General features: G+C 64.3%; 1 protein-coding gene across 2 annotated transcripts in view; it reads left to right on the top strand.

The window, feature by feature from the left end:
* Window positions 1–17690, top strand: part of TRAPPC9 (trafficking protein particle complex subunit 9) — a gene marked incomplete at its 5' end in the record, with an annotated part of 131768 nt that overhangs the window by 81642 nt on the left and 32436 nt on the right. For both annotated transcript variants that reach the window (XM_084864667.1, XM_084864666.1), the window contains 3 exons: window positions 719–829; window positions 9869–10022; window positions 14263–14353. In XM_084864667.1, coding sequence (XP_084720793.1) covers window positions 719–829; window positions 9869–10022; window positions 14263–14353 — 356 coding nt within the window. The remainder of the gene's footprint in view (window positions 1–718; window positions 830–9868; window positions 10023–14262; window positions 14354–17690) is intronic.

Here is a 17690-nt window from a genome sequence, read left to right as displayed (position 1 = left end):
GGTGCGCACTGGAAAAACGTTCTCTCCTCGATGCCCTGGTCTTTGTGACGACATGTGCCTATGCATATGTACACATGTGTGCACGGGTGTGTGTATAAGTGGGTGCACGTGTGTGTGTGTGTGTGTGTGCTCCCACCCACAGAGAAGGTATGCCCGCTCACCTGGGTTCCCTTCCTGGAAAGAGCAGAGAACGGGGCTTGGTGGAACCCGGGTTCATCTGCCGTGAACACAGAGGCTTTGAGCAGGAGCAGGGTGTGCGTACCCAGGGCAGCCATGCACATCAGCATCGGCCGGCTCTTCCCCAGGCCCAGGGTCCGGGGAGCAGAGGCTGATGGGGCTGTGACTCGGATGTGGCTTCATGGAATGACACTGGCTGAGTGCCCCCCGGCCCTGCTGTCTGGCTGTGTTACTCACCTGTCAAGTCGTCTGGTCTCCACATGTGTGAGCTAGGGGACTCCAGGGACCTCCCTCGGTCTCGGGGTGTGTGCGGGGCACAGAGAGTCGTGAGCATGTGGCCCGGGACCGAGGAGGCCCACAGGCCCGCTTGTTCCAGTCCACAGTTTTGCCCGGAACGCGTCGTGGTCCTCTCTCAGCCCAGGGGCACGGGCGGTGGTGGATCGCAGTCCCGACACACTCACGTGGGAGGACCTTCTGGGGGAGCAGGCAGAGCCGCTGTCCTCGGTGCCAGGCCTCTCTGAGCCTCCCATCTCTCCCGCAGCACCCGGCAGTGCCACCTGCTCCTGGACGTCTTCAACTCCACGGAGCACGAGCTGAGCCTCAGCGCCCGCGGCAACGAGGAGCTCATCCTGCACGCGGCCGAGTGCCAGCGGTAAGTGTCCCCCATCTCCATGTCCTCGTGTCCCCGTGTCCCCACATCCCCATCTCCCCGTGTCCCCGTGTCCCCGCTCCCCACATCCCACGTGCCCCCTCCCCTGTGCTCCCCTCCATCAGAAGGTACTGGGTGTCTGCTTCTCCTCCTCCTGTGACGGGGCATCTTAGGGATGCTTGTCTCTTACCTGAGCCCGTAGCCAGGCGCCCGGATGGAATTCTCACACCAGCACGTGCAGCCCCGTCTCAGCTGGCAGACGGACGTGCGTGCTGTTCCCGGAAGTCTCTGCCCAGGGCCGGGGGGCGGTGTGGGCGTGGGGATGGTGTCACAGGCCCGTGCTTTCTTACTGGAAATCCACCGAACGGAGTTGCTCCCTTTTGTTTATTAACATTTACGGAAAGCACATCTTCTCGCCGGGTGTGCATGGTCCTGGGAAACAGACGCTGTTCTTTGGGGTAGAACCCAGGCCCCGGGGACTCCCCGCTCTGCCTGGGATTGGGTGGAGGAGCCACTGCTGCGTGCGGGCTGCCCCTCTGCCGACTCGGCTCCTGTCTCTGCAGGTGCCCATCGCTCCCCTGGCCCTTAGGGGAGCACACTGGCGGCTTCAGTGAAGCTGTGTGCCCGCCCACAGCCCAGTGCCCTCCAGGGCCGCGCCTCGGGGTCGCCCCAGTCCCCTGTGACCTTGAGATAGCCAGGGCCACTTGTGCCCTCCAGTTTCTATGGCAACTCCCGGGCCTGGGCCTTGCTGTGGACAGAGTGGTGGTGGCTGTCGGGACTAATTGGCATTAAGGCAGCTATTTTTAGCTCCTGAGGAAGCGCTCCGGTCGGGGCTGTCACAGGACAGACGGCCCTGCAGCAGCTCTGGGCGCGGAGGGAGCTGGCTCTGAGCAGGGGGCCTGGCCGGACTTCCTCGCTCGATGGGCCTCTGGCTCCAGGAGCTCCCGACGCCCACAGTCTCTGGGCTCCTGAGCCGTGCCCTCCTGTGCCCGGTTCCGGGTCCACGGAGCCGCCCAGAGAGGTGCTTTCCTCCCGGGCGGGGCCCCAGCCCTCCTCAGAGCTCCGCAGACTCGGGATGCGTGGCCTCCAGCGGCGCCAGGCGTCCAGCTGGCCTCTGTCTCCCCTCTCGTCTCATTTTCTTGGCGCACTCCCGTTCACCATCCCAGGGGCCCCAGGGATCCTCATGCGGACGCCTGGCGGGGCTCCCTGCTCCAGGTTGAGTTCAGTTTATTCTGCTTCCGTCACCTACGTAACCACCGGACTTGGCGGCTCTGTCACCCCCGAGCCTGCCCCTCCTCTGGGTACGGAGGGAAAGGGGCTCCACGGGGCTCTGGGAGGGAGAGGGAGACCCTGTGTCAGCGCCTGCCTGAGCCTGGCACACAGCGCTCACCCTGCCCCTCGCCGATTCTGAGCCGGAGGAGCAGGCCTGGCACAGGGACTGAGGAGCCAGCCCTGCGGAGGCCGAGTTGGTTGCAGGTTAAGCCGCGGAGGCGAGAGAAAGCAGGTGCAGGCCTGGGAGGGGGCCCGTTTCTGCCTCCTCCTCCGGGAGAGGAGGTCAGAGGAGGAGACGTGTTCTCATGCAGTTTGGGCGCTGAGAGCGCATCACGCAGCGAGGTGTTCGGGGCAGGAGTGTCTCCGCCCAATGGTGCGGGGCGCGGTGATGGCGTGGGACGCGGCGGGGGCGCGGGACGCGGTGATGGCATGGGACGCGGTGATGGTGTGGGATACAGTGGTGGCGCGGGGCATGGTGATGGCGCGGGATGATGGCGCAGGACACGGTGGTGGCCGGGGACGCGGTGGTGGCGCGGGACGGGGTGATGGTGTTGGGACGCGGTGATGGTTTGGGATGCGGTGATGGTGTGGGACGCGGTGATGGTTTGGGATGCGGTGATGGTTTGGGATGCGGTGATGGTGTGGGATGCGGTGATGGCACGGTACATGGTGATGGTGCGGGACGCGGTGATGGTGCGGGACGCGGTGATGGCGCAGGACGCGGTGGTGGCGTGGGACGCGGTGATGGTGTGGGACGCGGTGGTGGCGTGGGGCATGGTGATGGTGCGGGACGCGGTGATGGTGCGGGATGCGGTGATGGTGCGGGACGCGGTGATGGTGCGGGACGCGGTGATGGTGCGGGACGCGGTGATGGCGTGGGATGCGGTGATGGCGCGCTCTTGCTCTGCTGGAGGAGCTACAAGGTGCCGTTTCTCTGTTGCGTTGCCGTGGAAATGGTGCTTAATCGTATTAATGCTCTGGGCTTTGACTATTTCTCTGAGCCTCTCTGGCTCCAGAGCCCTTTGCTGCTGACTTAGAAAGACCGACCTTGGAGCTGAGACTTTTCTTAAAGGGGCTGTGGTGGATTCCTGAGACGGGGACCCACATGCCCCTCCGCATCTTGGGTGTTCTGGGATGTCCGCTTAAGACGATGATCGATTTTTTTTCATTTTTCTTATTATGAAAAATTTCAAACATGCAGCTAAGTTAAAAGAATTCCCTAGTGAGTACTGGTAACCCCCCACCTCGATTTGTCATTACTATTTTGCTATTCTGGCTTTATCACGTATCTGTATGTACACACACACACACACACACACACACACGGTGTCACAAAAAAATGTATACATACTTTAATAGCTGATAGCTGCTAAATGAAAGTGAACTGTTTTAATAGACACTGCCTTTATAGTTAATTCATGGTGTGTGGATACGTTTTTGGGGTATACCCTGTATCCTATGTTATAAAAGCCTAATATGCAAATAGACTTGAGTTGTGGAATAATTGGTCGCTATGATGCGCACTGGCCACCAGGGGGCAGAAGCTCAACGCAGGAGTTGCCCCCACCGCACAGGCTCCCACCAGGGCTGGGACTGGAGTGGGGAGGAGGTGGGGTGGGCCGGTGAACGGGTGGTGCCAAGCCAGCCAATGCGGGTGCCAGCGGGCCACCTCCCCACCCCATTGCTCGGCCGTGCACTCTGCAGGTCGGCCCTAGCCGTTGGCAAGGCCTGGGGATCCTACACATGCGCCAATTTTGTGTATTGGGGCCCTATTTTTTGTATAGCTGCTTACGTCTCCACCTTTTGGTCCCTCTTTTGTTCTTGGACTTTAAATTGCAGACATCAGCACACTTGCCCCTGAAAACACGTGACAAGCAAATCACATGTGACAAGGACTAGGGTTGCCTGCTGCTCTGTGGTTTCAGAGCTGGAAATAGGGGGCGGCCCAGCCTGGCCCGCGTGGTGAGGTGGCTCGCCTCCTGCTCGCTCGAACCCGCTGGGGGGTTCCGGCATGTTCAGTCCGCTTCTGTGTGTGTTTGTCGCTCTCCTGAGGGCAGGGCGGGAGTGACCCAGGGCCCCTCACTGGCCGCCTGGAGCGCCCTGCCCGCACACGCTGCCTGCACAGCCTCAGCCGGGACGCGGTCCCCACTGAGGTGCCGCCGGCCCCAGAGCCTGCCCCCTCGCCTCCCATTTTGTGTCATGTCGCTGCCCCTGTGCTCCCACGTGGGACAGGTAGCCCGCGAGGAAGGGAAAGCACGGAGGCATACCCCCGAGAGCGGCTCCCTCACAGGGTGTGTGCTTTTCCTCTCGGCTTCCGCAGTCTCTCCGCAGGCCGTTGTCACCACGACAGAGCCATGAATCACAGCGTGTTACTGGGCGGAGCGCCTGCGCGTCTCACTCGCGGTCTTTGCGCTCCCTCCCTCCTCCGGCCCGGACGTGGGACCCTCTCTGACGGCTGACGGAGCACAGACCTGCGCTGTCCGGGCTGCCCGTGCCTGGCCTGCGTGGGGCTGGCTCTGCCGCGGGACAGCCCCACCCCATGGCCCGTGCAGACAGATGGGGGGAGGGTAGCTCTGGGGCTCGGGGTGGCTTAGTCTGTGCTCACCCTCCCTCCTGGACCATCCCCGATGCCGGGCTGCCGTGTGCGCTGTGTTAGCTACGTGCCCGAGGCGCGTGCCAGGCCTGGGAGTGTTCGGCACGGGCCCCCCTCGAGTGTGAGGGCCGCTGTCACCTGCAGGGGCCCGTCACTGACCCCAGTCCTCAGGCTCCCTGTGAAACGGGTCACACCTGCTCCCGAGGGGCTGTGAGCACCGGGACACGGTCCTTGAGGGCAGGCGTTCAGGCTGAGGCCGGCATCTGCCACGCATGAGCTGTTCGGAGCGGACAGCCGAGCTCCCACGTCAGTGATTGTGGAGGTGGGGTTGGCATCGTCTGCGGGCTCCCGCCTGGACGCCCTGGGCAGCCGGCAGGGGTGAGGGCCAGAGCAGAGCTGGGAAGCCAGCAGGCTCTGGCACCCAAGGGCATGGGCCTGCCCTGCCTCAGTTTCCTCCTCTGTGCCAGGGGAGTCCACAGGTTATCAGTGTGTGCCGCACGGTGAGCACTGAGCTGCCGCTGTGCCATCCTCCTCCTGCTGGCCCCCGCGGCCTCCTCCGCCTCTTCCTCAGCCTCTCCCGGGACGTTCCGTCTGAGCCGCCTCCCCATGGGCCCGTCGTGGGCGCGCTCACTGTACGGCAGGTCGGGGGCACTGAGGCTGTCTTTGACTGTTCATCTCGTCACCGGGACGCTTCTGCCCTTTTAGCCGTGGCTGGAACCAGTGGTATAAATAGCACCTGTCCGTCTCCTTGAAGGCCGCCAGCACTGCTGTCCGAGCTCCAGGAGGCAAAGCAGAGCTCCCGCCGAGCTTTGATCTCGCCGTTCCCTCCCTTGTTGTCAGTGTGAGCCGAGCCAGCCGCCAGCTGCCAGGGAGGCTGCCCGGAGAGCATCAGCAGCACGCACTTAGCTGTTCTCACACTGTGGACGCAGCCTTGGCCCTGCCCTGGCCCCACGCCTGTCCCTTGCAGGAGTCGGAGGGGGGTAGATGCAAGTTAAAACGCATCTGTGACGTCCAGGTGACCCACACTTGTTCAGCACCCACTGTGTCCTCCACCTGCTGGGTGCTCCCTTTGTGTCACCTGCGGGTAACAGAGGGTGAGACAGGCAGCGGGACCTGCTCACCCATGACTGCCGGGCCGGAGGGCCCCTCGCCTACCGTCCCGTCTCGCAGGTGAGCCCCCCGGCCAGTGCGCCCCCGCTGGCGTGCGTGCTCGGTGCTCAGCCGTGGCCTGCGGCATCGTAAGCCGCACGGCTGCACTCCCAGCTCGCCCTGATCTTACCGCTGCCTGACCCCGGGGGACACCCGTGGGTGCACGTCCAGGTGTCCGTGTCTCCGCAGCCCCGAGCTCGGGCAGGAGGGGGGTGAGCAGACATGTGGCGCCCCTCCCCCCGCCTGGCACACACCCTCCGATAGTTTGCAAGGGAGAGCTGAGCGTTTCCTGCTCTTGTTTGCTTTTCTCATTTAATTTAGGGACTGGGAGGTTTAATTCAGAATCGATGAAATGTGTAATTAGATGTAATAGTCCTTTTTTTACTAATGGCAACTGATTTAGTATGATTGAGGCATTTTGTTAACAAAATGGGGCACTTCCCGCCTTAGCCAGTGAGCTCTGCACTGAGCGCTCCCTCCGGGAGGAGAAGGCTCCAGCCACGTGCAAGCCTTCCGGTGCCTCTTAGCTCGGCCCGTGTTTCTACAGCACCTACTGTGTGCCAGGCCATGCGCCCGCTGCCGGGCAGGGGAGGGCAGATCGGCTCTGCCAGTGTTTGCTGGAACCCTCTCCGCTCTCGGGGAGACGGTGCCTGCGGTGGCGGGAGCCCTGTCCGCCCGCGGGGAGACGGTGCCTGCGATGCCGGGCTCTTTGATGAGCTTCCTCAGAGACACGGGGAGCACAGGGGCGGGAGGGGAGCTTAGCCGGGAAGGCGGGGCTGGGACCTGGGCTAGACACCGGGTGCTGAGTGTTCCCGTCCCGATGAGCAAGCGGGGGTGATGCCGGCGGTGGGAGCGGGGGAGACCCTGGCAGGTCCGGGTCCCAGAGGCTGGTGCCTGGTGCGCGGACAGGGTGCAGGGAAGCCGCTCTGGCCCCTCCCTCGGTGGTGTGAGCGCAGGCTGGTGCGTCCTGCTGGCTCACCGACGGTGCAGTCATGCCAAGAGCTGCATCGGAATAGCTGGTCTTTGAAATAACGAGGCCTGATGTGGGTACCTCGGGGGGAAGGCCACGGCCTGGGCGTGTGCGGAGCCCCCACTTCTCTGCCCCCCTCGGGTGTGTGCGGAGCACCCCCTTCTCCCCACCCCTCCCACTCGGGTTCAGGTCTCCAGGATCTTTCAGCCTCTGCTCACCATGCTCCTTGAATTCAGCACCTCGGCCAGCGCCACCCTTCCACACCCTCCCTCCAGCTGCCCACTCCCTGCCTGGACCTCCCTGGCTGCCAGCTGTGCCCCGTCCAGGCCTCTGGGCCCCCCCGTGTCCCCATTCTGGGCTCCCCATGGCCCTCCTGCTCGCAGCCTGCTGCCTTGCAGCTCCTCCAGCACAGGTTCTGCACAGGGGGGTGGGCAGTGCAGGCGCGTGGTCAGCGCTGGCCTAGTTCAGGCCGGGCTCAGACACTTCCCGCTGCTCCCCTCCCTCCTCACCTGGCGTCCCACTGACTCTGCTCGTGGGATCTTGGCTCCCAGGCCTCTGCCTCCCTGTCTACACCCCTCATGACCTGGGCGTTCCTTTGGAGCCTCGGTCCCCCACCTGCGGTCTCACCGGGGTGCAGTGGGAGAAGCTCCGTACTCGGGGCACAAGGACTCAGGGCAGGGAGCGCAGTGCCCAGAGAGAGGCCAGAGCGCGAGGGGCTGTCACAGCTTTCCTGCCGCCGGGGCGCACGCCTCTGGACGGAGCGCTGGCCTCTGCAAATTTATTTCCTAACGGCGGCACCTCACTTCTTGCCCGAGTTCTATAAATAGTCCTGGAGTTCTGTTGACAGAGCTGTTTGCTGAAGGTTGTGTGAATGTTACTTTGCACACAGACGATACGCAGGCGATTTTCGACGTATAAATCCCTGGAGAGGCCCGCCTGGGACACTTGTTTCCTGCCGGCAGTTCTGGTCTGGACGGGGCCCTGGCACTGAAAGCCGGTGCCATCGCTCTTCCCGGTGACCTCCGTCCAGGCTGGGCCACACCCAGGGTCAGTGGCCGCGGTCCCACTCCACCGTGTCCTGCTCCTGGCATGGCAAGCCCATCGGATGGTCCCCGCCCTCCGGCCCCCGCTGCCTGCCCCGCCCCCTCAGCTCAGCCAGCCGGCTCCCCGCTGTCCCCGAGCTTGCCCGGAAGCACTGGCTGCCCCTTTCTGCACCCCCACAGCACCCTGAGCACCTGTGTCCCAGCTCTGACCACCACCTGACACCCACCTCTCCGCCGTCTCCCCAGGAAGGCAGGTGGGTGGGGTGCAGCGGCTCCTGGGTGAGGCCCTGCCCGGCTGGGTCTGAGGGAGCGTGGAGTTAGCGTCTGGGGAGGGTGCGGCCGTGGGGAGGGGCCAGCAGCGTCCAGGAAGGGCCATGAGCAGAGGGTGACCATCGAGCCTGGCTCTCTGTCCCCTGTGACTGCGGCACATTATTTCTCTCAGCTCACCTCTGTGAGGAGGTGGTGACACAGGTCCCCTCAGTATAAAACAAGATAGTGCGCGCACAGGCGCCTTCTCTGCACGGTCTGGTCTCCTCCGGGTCCCCAGCTGGTTCCACCCCTGAGGGTCCACAGAGGCTGCCTCAGCAGCAAGAGGCCACACGGGCTCCTGCAGGACACGGCACATGGGCTCTGCAGGACACACTACACAGACTCCCATGTGACACGCCACACGGGCTCCCACAGGACATGCCACACGGGCTCCCGCAGGTCACGCCACACGGGCTCCCCCAGGACACGCCACATGGGCTCCCGCAGGACACGCCACACGGGCTCCCGCAGGACACGGCACATGGGCTCCCGCAGGACACGGCACATGGGCTCTGCAGGACACGCTACACAGACTCCCATGTGACACGCCACACGGGCTCCCACAGGACACGCCACACGGGCTCCCGCAGGTCACTCCACACGGGCTCCCGCAGGTCACGCCTCCGCACTATCCATCACCGCCAAGGAAAGGTCATTTACTTCTGCGGGGCGGGTCCCTCTAAATCTGATGCCTGGTTTGTGTTAAATGTCATCGTTAGCCGTCCCGGGCGAGGCCCTCAGCTGCTCAGACTGAATCACACGACGGCTTTGAGACCAGCCTTTTTAATAGACTCTTTGAACATCTCAGCACCTTTCTTTCGTGCCAGCTCTCGCTATTACTGACACATTTGGCCATAAAATGAAACAGGGAAATTGGCAGTCGGTCGTGGCATTAATTCTGCTTCACTCTGACTCATCAGAGATGAACGGATCATTAGTGGCGGGATGGCCTGGGAGGGGCTGGGCGCGGGGTGCCAGGCAGTGGGAGCTGCAGGCCGGCCGCGCTCTTCCGGTGTCTCCTCACCCCCTCGGCACCTGGGCCTCCTCCTCTGCCCGTGGGGCCAGGGGTCACCCAGCGGCCACCATTCCCCGTGTTCTTCGTGTCCTGGGCACGTGCCAGCCACATTGAATCCACCACCGTCTTCAACCTGCACAGAATCTTACACATGGGCCATCAGCCAGGATGGGGGTCTGATAGAGAATGTGGTACTGGAGCGGGAACCTGTAGGGTAGACGCGGTTTAAGACGGGGCAGGCGGGCGCAGGGCTGGCTGTGGCCAGTGGGTGCAGGGGGCCAGTGAGGCATGATGTGTGTGCCAGTCTGTCTGGCCAAGGATGGAGTGTGAGGATGAGGAGTGACAGGGCTCTGATGATGCATGCAGGTCCCAGGGGGCTTTGGGGTCCCCGGCCTCTGCGGTTCTCCACAGCGGGCCCTGTCTGTCCCGTCCTCTTCCAGACGTGACATCTCTGGGGCGTGAGCCTTCCCCGAGGTGGGCGTCCGTGACGAGGATCCAGTCCTCCGCGGGGTGCGGACCCAGCTCCGGGGCTGGGGCTACCCCGGGGTCTAACGTTAATCCGGCTCCTGGGAGTGCACCCTCCGGAGTGGCGATCCCGGCCCCTCTGCCGCTCACGCTGGACGTGCGGGTTCTCCCACGCCAGCGCGGCCCTGGCCCCTGACGGACTCTCTGCTGTGTCCCCTTCTCGCAGGATGGCGATTCAGGTGGACAAGTTCAACTTCGAGAGCTTCCCGGAGCCCCCGGGGGAGCAGGGGCAGTTCGCGAGCCCGCGGCAGCTGGAGGAGCAGAGGCAGGAGGCGCGCGGCCAGGAGATCAGCAGCAAGCTGGGCCTGCGCTGGCGGATCATATCCTTTCAGGGCGTGGCTCTCGGGGCCCCTGCTCGGGCTCTCTGACCATGAGGGGACGCTGGGGGGTTAGCTGTTGAGTTTTTAAAATTACATTTTTATTAGTTTCAGAGAGGAAGGGAGAGTGAGAAACATCACTGATCGGCTGCCTCCTGCACGCCCCACACTGGGGATCGAGCCTGCAACGTGGGCATGTGTCCTGACCGGGAATCGAACCAGCAACCTCTAGGTGCATGGGATAATGCTCAACCACTGAGCCACACTGGTCGGGCAGCTGCTACGTTTTAGCCACAGGTAGCTCAGAAATCCACGGCTGGGAGAGAGGGCCGCCTCTCAGCACCTGCAGGGCCCCCGAAGGAAGCACGGATTCTGGGCGAGGAAAGGTCCTGGGCTGGCGCGTGCTGGCCTGGCGTCCTGGATGTCTTGCCCGTGTGAATACTCGGGTTTGACAGGCTCTGCTGGCACCTCTTTACCAGGTACACCCCCCACCCCAGGTCTCCCTCCGTCTCACCTGGCCCAGGCTCGCCTCCAGGTCCTCAGCCCACACGCCTCTGGGCGATGCCCCCTGCAGCTCCCCCGGCACTCAGCACCCCGCCTGGCACTCGCGTCCCCTGGTCTCTGACACCGGGGCGCTGAGTGGAGCCGCCCACGGCCCCGCGGCGACGAGAACGGCCGCCTCGGAGCCCCCGCGGCCCCGGGGCAGACGGAAACAGTCGGGGAAGAGGCTCGCTGCTCACCGAGTGCCCTTCTGGGAGCGCAGCTCCTTTCTGTGACGACGGAGGGGGGCCGGGCGCAGCCCTGGCGGGCGGGCGCAGAGGCCCCTGTCCTGGGGGATGTCGAGGAGCGGCCCCTAGCCTGGCACCCCCTCCAGGACGCCCACCTGGGAGCACCCACGAAGGGTTTCCCGCTGGGCTCACAGCCATGTGTCTCAGCCGGGCGCTGGGAGCAGGGCGCTGGGAGCAGGGCGCTCCTCCCCTGGGGAAGCTGCAGGCTCCCGCTGGCGGGCTCGGGAGAGCCCGGTCCTTGCCGGGCGGCACAGGCCCCAGCGGAAGGGCTGATGGAACCATCGTTTTCTCTAAAGGACCCGGCGGGGTCCTGGGCAGCTTCAGTCACATAAGCAGGCGGGATCTCAACCGCTGCTCAGTGGCTTCAGATGGCCCTTTGATTGCAGCACATCCCCGATATGTCCCCGCCAGCGGCCGAGCTGACACGGGAGGGAGGCGTTTGGACCTTCCGTGTTTCCCCCGCATCTCGCTGTGCGTTTCAAAGATTCGGAGGGAGCATTCACGATTCCCGAGCCACGTAGGTTAACTGAGACGTGAGCGTGCAAACGGCCCTGCTCCAACACTGATGAATAATTAAATGTAATTATAGTGATGGATGGCCCACAGATAAGATCTGTCAAGTAGACAGGGCTCCTTAGAAGCAGGAGGGATCTCATCTTGGTGGGTCTTTTCATCCTTGGCACCCCCACAGCATGCGGAGTGGGTGTCAGTGAACACCCCGTGTGGGTGCGGGCCCTGCAGGGGAGGCCCGTGGGGAGGCCCGTGGGGGCGCTCGCACACCTGAGCAGGAGTGTAGGGAGGCGGGAGGGCTGGGGTGCATCGGAGAGGACGTCCCGGAGAAGGTGGAGGTGAGCTCCAGGGAAGGTGGGTGGGCACCAGGCTGAACAGGCTCCGGGCGGGGGCCCTGGCGGCAGGCACCAAGGCGGGAAGCAGCGCTGGATGCTGGGTGTCATGGCTCACCCGCTCCGAGGGTTTGGGACAGGCAGGAGGTATGAGCGGCCTGTAGTGACTCCAGGTAACTGAGCCATGCCTTCGGCAGCGAGTGGTGAGGCTGGAGGGCCCTGTGGTTCCTGTCAGTCAGACACTGCCTGAGCTGGACCTGGAGCCCCACCTGCAGACACAGGAAACCTGGACGCCTGGAAAGGTGGGGACCCCCATACACAGGGCCTCAAGGCCCTGGGCCCGCCTCTTCCTCCAGCTCCGAGGACAGCCCTCTGGGACTCTCCATGGTGCTAAGGAGCCTGCCTCCCCTTAAGCCCTTTTTACAGCTGGTGAAACTGAGACCCAGTAGCTCTGGTTCAGTAGCACAGGACAGGGCTGCCAATCTTGACACACAAGTGTGGCTCCGAGGCTTGCAAAGCCCGGCTTGCACGACAGTGATGGCACAGCCCCCCCGTCCTGGGGTCACCTTCCCTGCCCTCCGAAGGGACAGGAGCAGGGCGGGGAAACAAGGACCTGGGACTTCGTTGGAAACTTAGTTCTGTGTCCCAGATGCCGACCAGAAAGGGCTTAAGGGGAGGCAGGCTCTTCAGCACCATGGAGAGTCCCCGAGGGCCGCCCTCTCCCGCGCCTGTGGGCCCTGGGTCCCGGTTTCCTGAGTCTGCAGGTGGGGCTGCAGGGTCAGACTGACCTGGTCCCCCACTTCCTTGCGGGGCCAACCTCTTCGGTCTCTGTGAGGGCCTGGATTAAAAACTCTGAAATGGAAACGGCAGTCCCTGCCTCACACCCTCCATGCTCTCAAGTCTAATTTGAAAACAGTGTTACGTGAAGCAGATCTGTGCCTTGCACGGAGCCTGCAGAGACGTCCTGCTGGTAGGAACAATGGCAGGATCATCGCATTGATCTCTGGCCCCAGGGCCCAGGGTCTGTGTACTGAAGGAGGAGGAGTGGCTGCCACCTCCGCCTGCAGCGCAGGGACTGTCGCCGTAGCCCCAGCGGCAGGAAGGGGCCTCGTGGCTGAGGGTCGGCCGGCTTCACGTTCAGTGTTCAGGCCCAGACACAACACTGCTTGTGGCTCCGGGGCCGGGAGGGGGCGTGGCTGCAGGTAATTAGCGTTATTAGCTCAGCTGTAGCATTCCTGGCTCACGCCCCGAGCAAATTAACCCAGAAGTGTGCTCCGGGCCGGCTCCCAAAGCCCAGAGCCACGGGCGGCTCGCAGTGGCTCCCGCTCACTCGCTCCTCCTGCGAGGCACTGCCAAGCTCCTCAGCTTCCGGGCCCCGCGCCCGCCTCCAAAGCCTGTGCGGGCTCTGAGGGAGGGGAGGTGCCACGCTGCAGAGCCTTCATTTCAACGGGTACAGAGGGCGGCGTGGCCCCCCCCTCCCGCCCCGCCCCGTACAGGCCAGGGCCGCTGGCTCCGGGAGTGCTGGAGGGGAGGGGGCGCTGGGGGCACTCCTGAGAAGAGGGGTGGGCCCCCTGGCAGTGGTGGGAAGAGCTGCGTGGAGCCCCCGGAGCCCCGGGTCCTGCCCTGTCCCGCCTTGGGCTGCCTCTGAGGTCACAGACGCCGGACCCCGCGCCCCACAGGCCTCCCGCGGGCTGGCTCCTTGGCAGGAACAGAGGCTTCGGCTTTCAAAGTCAGCAGAGCCGCGGGCGCTGTCCCCACAGGTGCTCGTCCCCTGTGGGCCTCCGCCACGGTGACCGCCCACTGAGACGGTGTCCTCGCTGAGAGGTGGCCGGAGAGGGGAGGGACTCCGCCACAGGTGTCCCCGTGACAGGTGTCCCCGCGGGCCTGCGAGCTGCAGTGGCCGGGGCCAGGCCGAGCGCCGCTCCCCGGGCTCTGAGGCGCGCCTCACCTCGGGGCCAAGTGAGCAGTGACGTCGGCTCGGCACACAGCCCGGTGTCATGAGGTGGGAGCGTTTCCTGCGGAAAACCCTTCCGAGGGGGAGAATCGTCTTTGGGAAAAACACTGAGAGTGCTGTGGCATCTGAGGCGACAGAAATGATGGCCGTGTTCCTGAGGGGAGGGGAGCCATGCGGTGGGTGGGGAGGGGAGAATGAGAGAGTGGGGTTACACTCACTCTCCGTGAGCCTGGGAAGGCGGGCTGCCCTCCATCCCATTTTACAGATGGTGAAACTGAGACCCAGTGGTGGTGCCAGGATTCAGAGCTAGGCCACGAGCCTCCACCCTCCTGCTCAGCTGCCATGTGGCACTAGAGGAGGGAGAGCAGAGCCATCAGGGGCTTCATTTCCTCGGGGCCCCACACCGCCCGGCCCTCAGCCTCAGCCCCGTCCTGATCTGCCTGCTGATAGGGAGCCCATCTGCCGTACCCGTGTGATTACAGCACGCACAGGGCCCAGTGTCCCACAGGCTCAGGGTCTCGGTGGTGGGAGGAGGGCACATCTCTGCAGATCTGCGGGTGGCTCCTGTCCGGGAGTCTGTCCAGAAACTTCTAGCGCTGCCCTCTTTATCCCGGTCTCAGGGCCCAGCAGGAGCTGCATTTTCCTTGACCGAGGCTCACCCCTCGCTGAAGCGCACGGGCGAGGCCAGCGTGGAGGGCGTGCTGACCCAGCTGGCCCTGGAGCACCTGCAGCTGGCCCCCCTGCAGTGGGGTGAGTACCTGCCCGCCGCGGGCCGCCCTCCGAGGTCGCCGTGGGAACCTGGGGGCGGGAGGGACGCACTGTGCCGCCAGGCTGGTGTCTGTGTCTCACCTGAGTGTCCTCGCAGCCACACTGTGATCAGACCCCCGGGTGGGGTGCGCTGGGCGCCCTTGGGTTCCAGGTGCTGCGGGTGGGGAGGTGGGGGAACGGGTGTGTCACCTCCTCCCCTCCGCCCCTCCCGGGGGAGCTCGGCGCCTTTCCGGGGTCCGCGGGGGAGAGCGTGTGTCTGTGAGCACCTAGGCCCCTCGCGCTCCGCCCCGGGGGCCGCGCTGGGACTGTGCGCTGGGTCTGGCGCCCTGGCCGGCGCCGTCTGGGCCGAAAGCGCAGCCTTAGCCCTCGGCGAGCCAAGTGTCTGGTTGGAGTGAGAGGCTTTCCCGGCTCAGCCTGCGACCTGCCGGGGACCAGGCATCGCGGGGCGAGGAGAGTGCAGCGTGGGCTCACAGCAGCCGCGGGGCTCAGCCCCGGCTCTGCCGCCGCAGCAGCAGCGGTGACCCCAGGCAGGGAGCAGAGAACCTGCTCAGGGCTGGAGCAGCTCCGCCCGCACATCGGAGCTCAGGAGCCCGCAGAGCCTGGCCGGGCTGGGCAGCTGGTGGGAGGGCGGCTGCTGCAGCGCGCAGGACCACGCGCGAGCTCATGCTTTCGCTGATTATTCAGATGACCCTGTAGCAGGACCGTTTGCCCTGAGAATAAGACAGAACAAAATGGCATGATAAACAAGCCCCCGAGTAATGCTCACATTGGCATATTTATTAGGTAATTATATGCATTTGTGATATGCGTATGTGTATACATAATAATTACCTACGATTACAATAATTATCTGTGATGCGTGTAACATAAAAATATTAAACGTTTACATCGTCACTTACAAAGAGAAGCGAAACCCTTTAAAGTCACCCCATTGCCCTCAGCTCTGCCACTGGCACCTGTCCCCGAGGGATCCTGCCCCAGGCCCTGCCCCGGTCCCAGAGCGAGCCCATCAAGCCGAGCCCGGCCCCTGCTCCTGACCCCGGCTGGCCCCCTGACCCCGGTGCTGGGCCGCGGCAGACCCGGAAGGAGGCAGGCACAGCCTCATGCCAACCCGCCCGCCCGCAGCTCCGGGCCCTCGGGCGCTCCTGGGAGCCACGTGGGCTGTCACGTCAGTCACAGAATCCGCTGCCCGGTGCCCAGCGCCATGACTACCGCATCTCCTCAGTGATAATCAGCGTTTGTGCAGCCGGTCACTCCGCAAATATTTATCTGGCGCTGTTTGCCAAGCCCTGGACGGCAGCACGGCCTGCCGCCGGCCCAGGCCTCCAGGAGGGGCGGCCGGGCCATCTCTGCCTGCCAGGCGCCTCGTGTGTGTGTGTGTCTGGGCTCGGGCCCAGCCCAGCCCAAAGCGGTATTTACCTTGTTATTGATGAGCAATGGCAGCCAGCTGAGTCGAGGGCCTGCGGCTGCAACGCCTACACTGGCCACACGTGTCCCCAGCCTTGTCCCCAGAACTCAGGTGGCCCAGGGGCTGGTCCTGGCGTGCTCCGTCCTCGCCAAGTGCCCTGTGGGAGGGGACAGGGTGGGGAGGGTTATAGGAGACCGGTCCGTGCCCAGCCGGGTCGGAACCAGAACCCTGCCCTCCGAGGCTGGAGAAGGGAGGGCGTCTTTTCCCCTGTGAACCAAACAGCGAACAGTTTGTCCAGCCGCTGGCGCGGTGCGGCCGGTGCCGCCGGGATGGGGGTGTGTGTGTGTGTGTGTGTGTGTGTGTGTCATTGTGCCCATCGCGGCCGCCGCTGCCGCTGCTCCTGTCATGCGCTGCAGGCTTTCTAGGGAAACGTGCTGTTTAAAGTCTCAGCCCCCCTCAAGTCTCGGCAAACCAGCCAGCCTTGGAGTCTCTTCATTTCACCCCGACAGCTCTTATCAATCTTCCCCTTAATTAAAGAAAGCAGACCTGGCACCGGCGTCTCTTATCGGCTGCCAGCTGGGCGCCATCGGCTCCCGGCGGCCCCGTGGCCTTTCCCGCGCTGTCCACTGCACTCCCCAGGGTTATTAGTCAGCGTGTTCCGTGGACGTAAGGCAGATAAATGAACGGATGGGAGGGCGAGGGCAGGAGGGATGGGGAGGGACGGAGGGAGGGAGGAAGAGAGAGAGTGAGAGCAATGCCCTGGCTGCAGGGAGCGATGGCGATGAGACCACAGAGCCGTGGGGCGGAGGCGAAGGGAGGGACCTTCAGGTGCTTCAGCCCAGCAGCTTCCACAGTTTACCCCGCAAACGCGGTGTGTCCGCGGCCGCCGTCTGAGGCCAGCGAGAAGCACTCTGCCTCCCCCGGAGCTGGAGGCCAGAGGAGCTGCCGGGAGGCGGGGACCAGTGCTCGGGCTGAGGCTCAGCGCGGGAGAGGAGGCCTGGGCTGGGCTGGGAGGCACCAGGAGAGAGGTCTGAGCCGGCATGGGGGCACCGGCACTCCTTCCCACCAGGTCGGAGGAGGATTCTGAGGAAACCAAGGCAGGTGGCCCCTGCTGTGGGCAGAATCTTGGAAGCTAAGCAGTCAGTAGGGGCAGGGAGCTCTAAGCTCCAGAGGGCCCTCTGCTCAGTTTCCCAGGCGGCGGCCAGGGTGTCTGGCAGGCGGAGTGCGTGCCTGGAGGATCTGGGAGAAGTCTGCTTTCAGCTCCTTCCTGTGTGGGAGGACTGAGGTCCCATGCCCAGGCACCCCTTTAGGAGGGTGAGAGGCTGGCACCTGCACAGTTAATGCCCAGGTCTGTGAACGTGTCGGGGAGGGAGACCCGGAAACACTGGGCGTTGCGGCTCAGGCCGCCTCCGTGTCTCGGAGCTGCAGCTGCTCTGGACGCTCCCGGCTTTCGCGGTCCCGACGAGCTGCCCCCGCACCCTCCACAGCACGTCCCCAGCCCCGTCCCCAGAACTCCTGGTTGAACACAAACAAACCAGGACACCCCCTTTCCTGGCGGCTGAGATGACCTTCTCCTGAGAAGCTGTTGTGGAAATCAATGGCCGTTTCATTGGGACCGCTAATTGATCCCACAGGGAGGAGGGCACACGGCCTTAGGTTTGAGCTTCAGATCTGGGAGGCGTGAGGCCCAGCGCTGCCCCCGTCCTGCGGCTCCGCGGTGGCCACGTGCCCCAGCCAGCACCCCGGGCCCTGCAGCCCGGCCCTGAGTGACAGCACGCCCATCGCCCCTGTCCCCCGACGCCTGCACCTCCTCCGGCATTCTCAGCCCTGGGTCAGTCCCCGCCCAGCACAGCCCGCAGCCCTGGGCAGCACTCACCGTGCCAGCTGCCCTCCGCCGCCTGTGCCATTCCG

This window comes from Pipistrellus hanaki, assembly GCF_964339955.1.
Source record: "Pipistrellus hanaki genome assembly, chromosome: 17".
NCBI classification, from domain to species: domain Eukaryota; kingdom Metazoa; phylum Chordata; class Mammalia; order Chiroptera; family Vespertilionidae; genus Pipistrellus; species Pipistrellus hanaki.
Note: the sequence above shows the minus strand (reverse complement) of the source record. Positions and strands in the feature narration are given on the sequence as shown.